Source organism: Brienomyrus brachyistius, chromosome 11, assembly GCF_023856365.1.
Source record: "Brienomyrus brachyistius isolate T26 chromosome 11, BBRACH_0.4, whole genome shotgun sequence".
Taxonomy (NCBI): domain Eukaryota; kingdom Metazoa; phylum Chordata; class Actinopteri; order Osteoglossiformes; family Mormyridae; genus Brienomyrus; species Brienomyrus brachyistius.
The window spans coordinates 4,984,002-4,994,451 of NC_064543.1; the positions used below are offsets into that span (position 1 = coordinate 4,984,002).

A 10,450-nucleotide genomic window follows, 5' to 3' on the forward strand; every position below is an offset into this window, starting at 1 on the left:
CGGCTGACGCTCTCCTGCTGAGTCAGTGCGTATTGGCGCCGTTTTCCCCGTAATGAGCGGGCTCCTCTCCGTCCTGTGAAGGATTAGCCCGCCCACTTAACTTTAACAGTTGGGGATTTGTCCCATCTGAATAAAAAGGTACCATTCTGTGAGATGTCATTCCTCTTATCGCCGGATTACCGTACGCTCTCCCCTGCCTCGTCCCCGAGGACACGCTTTTTTTCCTCGTCTGAGAGATGCAACACTTGTTCCGTATTTTAACGCTCTGACAGCCCTGCCCAGAGAAGGGACTTAACTATCCGTTTCTCCATTCGTCAGCAAAATGATTTAATTCCGTGGCTGACAAGGTCGTCTCGGGACCGTCGATCACAGGGGGAGTATGAGGTGTGATGTCACGCGCTGCGTCACCACCCTTTCCTCTGCATTTTGACACCTTACACCTGCATCCCGTTAAAACACACACACAGCTCTCACACTTCCTGGTTAATATCTTAACTTTTTCACCTGTTTCTTTCACAACAAACAGCGAGGGCATGCGAGCGGCATCTGTGTGCCAGGCTCAGGTAATACATCCGTGCATCAGGTAAGCAGAGTGCAGTGACTTGTTTGGGCTGATTTATGTGGCGAGGGCTTCTCAGCTTGGCAGGAGACACCCGTGCTGGAGTAAGGAGCAGGCAGCCTGGCAGCGAGTGCTGAATTTGTACTACACTGGACTACAGGCTCGCCTTCCTCAATTGCCCTTTAAAACACAGGCATCAGCTATTAATCTCTCTCGTTCCACAGAGGTTCAGTCCGGTTTCCCCCGTCTTCAGCCTGACTGCACGTGCAGAGGGGAACTTTGGCATGGAGCGGGAGTCCCATACTTGCTGCAGAACCTTCTTGCAGCAGCACTTCTCCTTGCCTGGATGCCCCAGATGAAGCAGCCGTCTGAAATTCGCCACGTTTATGTAAAATCTCGTGTCGCCGCGTCATTGAGTTAGAGGATCTGTCTTGTGCTCACTTACTGGATGCAGCCAGGACAGCCAGCAGAAGGGAAAAAAAGTCTTAAAACTTTAACCTTCAATGATGCTGTTTATGTTTCCGACCTGTAATATTTCGTCAGAGCGATCTGCATGTGAGACACGACTTAATTGGCATGGCTGTAGTTATCGTCTGTATATAGTGACAGCCATTAGAAAATCATAGTGTTCCATAAACCGTAAATCTAACCCCACACCTGATCTGAGAGCAGCGGCGGCATCACAGCCGGCAAGTCGGGCGATGGAGTTCAGTCCCCCTCGCTCACCAAGAACAACGGACTCTGGCTTCGGCAGGAGACCCTGGGGAAAACATTCCAGAAACCTGGAATTTCCAGTCCTGTGTCGGGGCTGCTGGCTCCCTGCGTGACTGGTGTTTAAAGCGGATTTAAAGCGGACTACCTCCACAGACTTTCCTGCCCTGCCTGACCCAGATGGCCGGACAGAGACGTCGCTCAGGGATTCTTCAGCCCTGGGAGTTGCTCCTGGTTTCACTGTCGAATAACGTCTCCTCAGACTTTCCAACACCCAGGGGCCAGCCCACCCCCCGCAGTCTGCTTTATCTTCCCCCTGCTACCTCCGGAATCATTTCCTGTCTCTGTCCCACAGTCTCGGAGACTCACTCGCATGCTTACCGTGTTCCCTGTCAGCCCGTCTCTCCCTCCTCTCATGAACTGTATTAAAAATGTGCCTGAACGCCTTCCTGACTCCTGGTGGCCGCCACCGGATTTGGATTCGTCTTCATTCCCAGTCTCTCCCTCACCTCCATCTCTGAGCGCTGATCTATTTAAAAAGCACCTCAAAGAAATCTTTCAAGCCATTTTCTATCACACAAGCAAAAAGCTAATATGCACCAGCTAATATTTAACTCGTGTTTAGGATACAGATGCAGAAATCCTGTTATCCTAAACAGTTAAAATCCCCAGTATTATACATAACAGCTTCTCACCATTTCAGGAACAGAATTGGAGAGGGACTGACAGCATGGAGATTCGGGATCAGGAAACGGCACCAACACAGCAGCCCACAGCTAATCCTAAAAGCACTTAATCACAAATCATTTCTGACATGCTCCAGAGGGGGATACTTACGGAAAACACAAATTGATTTTTATTTGAAAATTCAAAGCCGAAATGAATCTCCCTACTTCTGTCCTCCCGGCCGAATGTTTGCGAGTGGTGTTAGAAATGCTACATAGCGCACTGCCAGATTTCGAGCAGCACGCAGCTGGTTTAGATTTCCCCTTTCTTATTCAAACCCTGCCTGTCTCCCAATACTCCTCGGCTCCGCCGCCGGGCTCATTACGGCGGGTAGCGCCGGACGAACCCAGCGGGTATTTCGTCAAGCCTGACAGTCTAGGTGTGGACACCGACCTCACTTTCTCAAGCCTGTTCTTCAGATCGTGGATGATAAAGGTCTTCCGAGGTAAATGAGATGATAAAGTCACCTCAGATCTCTGCGCAGATGGAATCAGCTGGATAAATGGACGATACGCAAAAACAAACCTAGTTATAAATTCTATATTCTTAATTTTCTTAGATTTATGTGTAAATAAAGATCGAGCAGATATCACACCAAAAGGCTCCCCGCTCCATGACCAAGCAGGCAGGAACACACCCCCCACTGGGGACATCCGTGCTAATGGTGAATTCTCATTGTTCCCCATGGTCCTAACCTCGGCCCCCCATTGTGTGTGAGGGCGGACTGGGGTCCAGCACCCCTCCAGTCTGATGGACCCCCCTCACATCCCCACTGACAGAACAATGGACAGTACAGACGCGGGCACACCTAGCCATTGTGAGGAACAAAAGCATGACACTGTGACAGCCAGTCGGGCGAGACGGGGACTGCGGGGGGGCAGGAGCCCGTCAGAGCAGTCAGGCTGCAAAGGCTTCTGGGAAACATGAAGGACAGGGCTCATTAATTAAGTGGCAGCATGATCGTACCTGGAGCCGACCTGACCAAACAGGGATGCCTATGCTAGAGGGGTAGCCAAATTCTCTCAGTTAGTTTGCAGAATTTGCTCACATGTTGGAATTAACCCTGATTTACCTTGGTGAGTCTCTAAATGACCCCACGAGGGGAGGGGCATAGGCAGCACCTCGGCTATGGTGCCAGGCCAGGCCCGCGGGCCACACAGCTAGGCGCCATGCCCACACACCAGCCTGCGAGTCCAACCAGGAACTCTTATTCCTGTTTTCCTTGGGCTCCTGTCCACATCCACAGGAGATCCCCCCCCCCAATTCCAGGTGCCTCGGAAGACATTTCCATGAAGCATGTCCTGTGCATGGAGTGGAACGACAGTGGCAAGTGTTCTGAAAAGTACACATGGATGGATTTAAGCCCACAGAAACATGGCTCACAGCAAAGACCCCAACGGGAGCTGTGAACATATAACCTTCTCCGTAAACAGAGAACGCTCTAGAGACTCACCGGTAATGAACGCGTAAGAATCCAGAGAGCAGTGGGTAGACGCAGGCGGCACGGCACCGGAATGATGTTCCCAGCGGATTAACGACGTTACAGATGGATCAGACCTCAAAGCATCAGGACGCCTTGCATCCGCGGCGAGCTGCACGCTGCCCAATGAAGGGCGTCCCACCTCCACGCAGCTCCAAGCCCAGCGACAGGATAATGGATGTGTCAGGGTTGCGTGCCCCTGGAGACGAGATTAATGGGCAGCCTACTGTGGCTCCTACGTCGCACAGGCAGAGGACGGGCAAAGAGCGAGAGCCAAGCCTTGTGGCGGGGGAAGGTGCAGCCCAGCCCTCCTGGTTATTATCTGACAGACCTGTATCTCTGTGGAAACACATCTAACTCTGCCAGCCATGACTGCACCGGAGAGACAGACAGGCGACGCACCTGGTATCCACACAGGGGGACGGATCCTTGGATAAATACACCTGTACCAGGTGTCTGACCTCATCACCAGCTGCTACCCATGAGAGGAACATTTTCAGCACAATAAATATTTTCAATGTTTCGCTTCAGATTGAGGTTTCATGTAAAGAACGGTTAATTACAAAACACTCCATATCCACATTCTCCAGCATCGTAATCTGAAAGCTGAAAATACTCAGATTAAACACAGTCGAAGCAGGCAAACTGCACAGCCACCACAGTGCCACAGCCGCGGGTCTTAATCACTCTGCTGCGATGTACATTCTGGTCTGCAGCGGCCGTCCCTCCTCCCTGTCCACCCCTTGCAGCTCCGTGTGCCGAGCCGAGGCACACGAAGCCCAGTGCACCTTGGATCGTCCATGACAGGCAGAGATCCCACCCCCCCCCGCCAGACAGCCCGCCAAACCAATCCTGGAACGAGGAACTTCGCTTTTTCAGCTTCCAAGAGAAACAACAGAGAAATAACGGTAGGCTGAGTAAGTATGTTGCCTTTTTTAGGCATGGAGAGGCCCTGATAAATCGATATTTAGGCTTTCGCATTCCATCGAAGCTTCCTTGTCAAGGACAACAGGCGCGAGATGCTGTGAGCCGCGTTTGAGCTCAGTATAAATACGCACCACGGCCAAAAGCGCCAGAGCCGTAAATGTGGGAAATTATTCACAAATCCGAAGCAGGAGCGAGAGTCGAGTGCAGCTCACTCTGGGAATGCGGTGGGGGGGGGGGGGGGGGGGCACGGGTCCAGGAATCAGGCATTTCATCCCCCGGCCCTGCGCAGAAACAGTCGCACACCCATTTCAGCATAGCAAGTCATTTATTTCTGAAACACACGTCAGGAGGGCAGTGGTAACGTTTCACAACATCGCTAACGTCAGAAAGCCCCAGCACCGTCCGCTAATCCCAGGCAGTACAGATTACGGGCAGCTTCATTGCTCTGGGGCATCGTGAGGTTTGTCGTCTTCACTCTGAGCACTGACTCCACCTCATCTACCTCTCACACAGAGGGGAAGTTCACTTTATAGTCAGAAAGCATTGAGATGAGGGTCCAGCGACCCGGCTGCCTTTGGAGAGGAACGCGTGCAATGGGCGACTGAGCCAAGGGGTACGCCTGTCAGTCCCATTTCATAAACACCCAGGCCGAGGACTCCATCGCGTCTGGATGCTAACGAGCAGATTTCACTCCAAATGTCAGTTTCATCTCACATATCCAGGCTGAAATCGCAGACGTATGGCCTACAAAGTGTTTCCGACTTTATTCTTCACATTTACAGTGTTGTTAATTACTAAGGAGAACTGGTACACATACTGTACACATACTGTACACGAATCGCACCTGGAATGAATCCCGGTCTGCTACAGCCACGGGAAAGGTCGTTATGAAAGCGGCAGGGCCGAGATGGATCAGCTGTCTGTGTAAACGCGACATGAACGCCACGGAGAAAGAAAGGCATGTTGGAAGTCAGGCCCCCGTGCGGAAAAGCACGCCGTTCGTAACAAAAAATCCGCACATCTTCATTTTCTCAAACACACCACATGCACAGCTGCAAAGCAAAACAGCTTCACCTCCAGCGGGTCACGCTGTTAAAAATACACATTCACCATCAACAGATCTGCAAAGATCAGATAAGGAAACAGAATCAGAGCTGTAAACAAGCGCCCTGGTTTCCAGGTCTGAGAACAGCCTCCTGAACGGTGTGATTTAACGGCAGCTGGAGGCCCCTCTGCCCGCTTCAGAGACATAACACGTCTTCGGTAAAAATCCACACCTCTCCTCGAGTCTCCCTAGTTTTCTGTGTTCTGTATTGCAGATGAGGGGTCCCCTATATTAGTTTCTTGCCTCGTACAAAAATATGACAAATGTTCATCTGAGTGGGATGCTGACAAAAATAATTGAAAGTCATATTTTAGTGTAAATGGAGTGTGTGCTACTCGAAGGTGAAAAATAGGCCTCTTTTCAGGCTGCTGACAGTATTTACAAACTCTTCTCATTCCTCATCAGTCAGCAGCCAATGTAGTAGCTTTGTGTAAAAAGAAAAAAAAAAACAATATTAAAACAGGTCACTTAATGACGGTGTGAAATCCCAGCCAAGTGGCTCTGTTCTGTGTTTAGACGTGCCCGTCCAGTTGGAGTCCTGGCCTGGGAGGCCACTGGGATTCTGGCTTGGCCTCAGTTGGGAAGTTGTCGGCATGCCGGCTCCAGTCCTCTTCTGTGTTTTTTCATGGAGGGGTGGGGGTAGCATCAGGCCTAGGGATCAGCTCTGAAGGTCGAAGGTCCGCATACACTGACCGGAGCAGCAGTAAGCCACGAAGCTCACTGTCGTCCTGGCAACACAGACACACAGCAGGGGGTGGTGCTTAGGTGGATGCGTGGGGCGGGAAGGGGAGAGCAGATGAGGTGGCAGCAGGTGGAGAAGGGGGTGTGATGCCCCCACTCTCTAGGGGGGCTGGAAGGCAAACAGCACCAGCTGTGGCCCTAGCTCTCTGCCTCACGGTGCCGTCTGATTACTGGCTCTCTCTAGGAAGACAGGACCACCAGGGGGCACCGCAGCACAGGGGGAGGCAGCTCTTAGGGGACCCTATGCTAATGGCTAGCCTAGCGGCACGGCGTCACGCGGCGAACGGCTCAGACTCCCACAGGGTGACGGGCCTGCTTATTGGAGAGGAGATCCATGCACCTGGGAGGCACAGAGGGGCACAGACGTCCCTCACAATAAACCTGTCCGGAGGCTCCAGCTGGCAGGACCCCGGCGGCACAGGACCACGAGGAGCCCACAGCAGCACGAGACGCAGCAGGCAGCAGGTGGACGTGCGGTGCTGCGGGGCTGTCAGAGGGAATCAGCGCAGTGCGGGAGGCTTGATTCTCATGGCACCAGCACCCCGCTGCTGACGCCGTGGGGGGGGGGGCACCTGGTACCGCCTTGGCCTCTGCACCATGCTGCAAATCACGCGGCGGTGACAGAGTGCTCGTCGGATACAGATTTCACGGTAATGAACAAAAGCGCGTGAAATAATCTCTGCCCTTCATGAATTAAAAGCCACAAACGAGAGTCGCTGTGTGACCTCTGACCCGACTCCCTAACTCCGCAGGTGACAGCAAAAGTCAAAGCCAGGTCTGGTCTGGTTATTCCACAGTACTGGCGCTGACCTGCCTTTGGCTGCCGTACTCTCTCACGGAGGACGTCCTTTCCAGGTGCTGAGCTCCTCTCCTCCTCTAATGTATTACATGTCACTAATCCTGCATGTCTGCTGAGCAAGTCGAGATCGGGGCCCCCTGCTGGTCACTGTGATGATCACACGTTAATTTCATTAGTGCATTTCCCCTGCCCTGCAGTCGGGCGGTAGCTTCCAGTATGATGGCACACAATAGTGGGTGGGGCAGGGGGGGGGGGGGGTTGTTTACTGATTGCTACCAGACTCCGGGTGGTATTACCTGCCATGCACCCCCGCCAGTGCCGTCTCCCTGAGGGGGAACAGCTTGGGGTAGACTATGGTAAACATGGCCTGACTGCAGCGGTGGCAATGCCCCAGGGGGCAGTAGAGAAGCTCCAGCAGACTCCGTGGCAGGGCCATGGGAGGCAGGAAGTCCGGCTCTGGGGAAAAACAGGGGCAGCGTTAGGGTGGCGAGGGCCCCAGTCGCATGCTCCGCGCGATGCCACCCAGCAGCAGAGGGGCACATCAGGGGCACGGGGGCTAAGAAGGGCGCGCCTGCACCTCCCTACACTACCTGCAACACAAAACGATGCACAGATAACTGGCCCACCCTGACGGCCTGCCGTAACCCTGACGTCACCACTGTAAGACAGCCGCCGTTGCTACACAGCGTGTTACATCAGCTTTCATAGCTCCAGGGACCCGGCAAGACATCACCAGAACATTCTGCTGGAAAAGACAGCTTTCTGCTCCGCCCTAATCATACGCAACCTAATAGCTCATTTTAGCACAAATCTGCCTGAACTCCCCATGTTTAACTGGCACCTGGGGACAGAAAAAGGCTTAGTGTGTTTTTTTTTCGGGAGCGATGTTTTGAGACCCTGCAAATCCCTGAAACGGCAGTTTAACTCCAGGCTGGCCCCGTTTAGCCCTGTCACGTGAAGATGGCAGTGCCTGCTCTGTGCTAATCAAGCACGTTCCGGTCTGGGCCCCTGCCTGGCACGCCGCAGCCCGCTGGGCAGGCCAAACCAAACCATCAAATTAGAGGGATGCCTGCTCCACCGCTCCTAATAGGGCCCTCCCCCCTTCCCTGGGAGCGGGGGCTCCTCTCTAATGACTTCCATGTGGCTTGACCCACTCAAGAGGACCAGTATGGCCACATCTTGGCAGGCTGCAGGAATCTTGCCACCTGTGAAATCCATCTCAGCCGTGTGTGATTTTGCTCAGAAAAGACCTAACTTACATCCTCCCGCCTCATCGGTGATTTGTGACTGGTAATAAATGGATGAACATTTACAAACATTATGGCCTGGATTATGTCCGGGCCGCTGAGCCGCCAGGCAGACTGGGGGGTGGGGCTTACACCTCACTCACAAATGACTGGGCTCTGCCAAGGAAATCTGCTGTGAGACGGCGGCAAACAGGCCCCGTTGCCCTGACGCGTGACGGACCGGTTTCCTGCGTTCTCCTTGCTCCCAGGGAACACAGCGTTGCATTTACGGCTTGCTAAGGCGCTTGGAGTCACATGCCAAATGGGCGTCATTAACCCTGTAATTATGCGAGCCCCTGCAGGATCTCCTAGCTGGGCCTCGCCGCCACCCTCTTCCAGGGCCGCCCTCCCTGGGCCTGTCTCGACCTGTCCCCGTCACCTCTTACGGTCTCACTGCCTGTTTATGGTATGTGTGTATGTTCAAAGGAACAGCAGTGAGGCTCCACAGGACACACAGCTGGATTAAAGGTGGGGTGAGGGAGGCATGAAGGAGCTGGCGAGAAGCCACCATCAAGCAGAACCTCTCTGACAAAGCACCTCTCTGATACAGGACATGGTGCTCAGTGAGAGGACAGGAAGGGCCAGCAGGTAAGAGCTGATTCAGGACAGCAAACCTGAAGGTTCAGTCCAGGAGAAGGCTTGTGTTTGGACCCTTAGGAAGTACCTCTTAAACGAAACCCAGGAAAGTATCCTGCTGTAAACATGAATGACATTCAGTCGCTGTTGGATACTGCCTGTTCCCTCTGGACTCTCAGACAACACACTGAAGGTTCACGGTGAGTTTACCGTGACCCTGAGTGACCTAATGGCAGTATCACGATCGCAACCAGAACATCGGCTCCTCCAATCAAATAGCAGCAGTAACGGGGCAGCAGGCCATGTGAAAATGCCCCAGTGTCTCGGCCCGTTACCGATTCAGGCTATGCCAGCTGCCACCCCCTCCTTCACCCACAATCCTGCCGAGTCTGACCTTCCCAAATGCCCCCATCCCCCCCCCCCCCTGGTCTGCCTGCCTTCCGCTCCCAGTTGTTTCTTGTATCACGTTTAAGATCTCGGTGCTGGCGAGGGGGGTGGGGGGCTCCCAGGGGAACGGCATCGAACCCAACAGGCCCTCAAGGTCACGCGGATCCTCCACACTGGCACCTCTTTTCTGTGGTGGCACCAGCGTCCCCCATTACCGGATGCCTCCTTCTCTTCCAGGCAGAGTCGGATCTCACCTGAGCTGAGCTCGCCCATGTGACGGGGCTGAAGCTATGCTGACTCACAGAGGGCTCGGGTAGGAGGTAACACAGTTCTAACAAACACTGCTGTAATTCTGCCACAATGATGTGTAAGATTAGTACACACAACACACCACATAAACCTGCGTGCGGTCCTAACACAGCCCTGCATGTTTATGCAATGACATGTGTGCGGTCCTAACACAGCCCTGCATGTTTATGCAATGACATGTGTGCGGTCCTAACACAGCCCTGCATGTTTATACAATGACATGTGTGTGGTCCTAACGCAGCCCTGCATGTTTATACAATGACATGTGTGCGGTCCTAACGCAGCCCTGCATGTTTATACAATGACATGTGTGCGGTCCTAACGCAGCCCTGCATGTTTATGCAATGACATGTGTGCGGTCCTAACGCAGCCCTGCATGTTTATGCAATGACATGTGTGCGGTCCTAACGCAGCCCTGCATGTTTATGCAATGACATGTGTGCGGTCCTAACGCAGCCCTGCATGTTTATGCAATGACATGTGTGCGGTCCTAACGCAGCCCTGCATGTTTATGCAATGACATGTGTGCGGTCCTAACGCAGCCCTGCATGTTTATGCAATGACATGTGTGCGGTCCTAACGCAGCCCTGCATGTTTATACAATGACATGTGTGCGGTCCTAACGCAGCCCTGCATGTTTATGCAATGACATGTGTGCGGTCCTAACGCAGCCCTGCATGTTTATGCAATGACATGTGTGCGGTCCTAACGCAGCCCTGCATGTTTATGCAATGACATGTGTGCGGTCCTAACGCAGCCCTGCATGTTTATGCAATGACATGTGTGCGGTCCTAACGCAGCCCTGCATGTTTATGCAATGACATGTGTGCGGTCCTAACGCAGC

The 10,450-nt window shown here is 53.2% G+C and overlaps 1 protein-coding gene across 2 annotated transcripts in view; it reads right to left on the reverse strand.

The window, feature by feature from the left end:
* Positions 1 to 4,709: 4,709 nt before the first annotated feature.
* The window catches only part of lrrc28 (leucine rich repeat containing 28), a 22,929-nt gene continuing 17,188 nt past the window's right edge, over positions 4,710 to 10,450 (reverse strand). For both annotated transcript variants that reach the window (XM_049031352.1, XM_049031350.1), the window contains exons 9-10: positions 7,345 to 7,504; positions 4,710 to 6,236 (exon numbers count right to left, since the gene is read on the reverse strand). In XM_049031352.1, the coding sequence (XP_048887309.1) occupies positions 6,167 to 6,236; positions 7,345 to 7,504 (230 nt within the window). In that variant the 3' untranslated portion in view covers positions 4,710 to 6,166. The remainder of the gene's footprint in view (positions 6,237 to 7,344; positions 7,505 to 10,450) is intronic.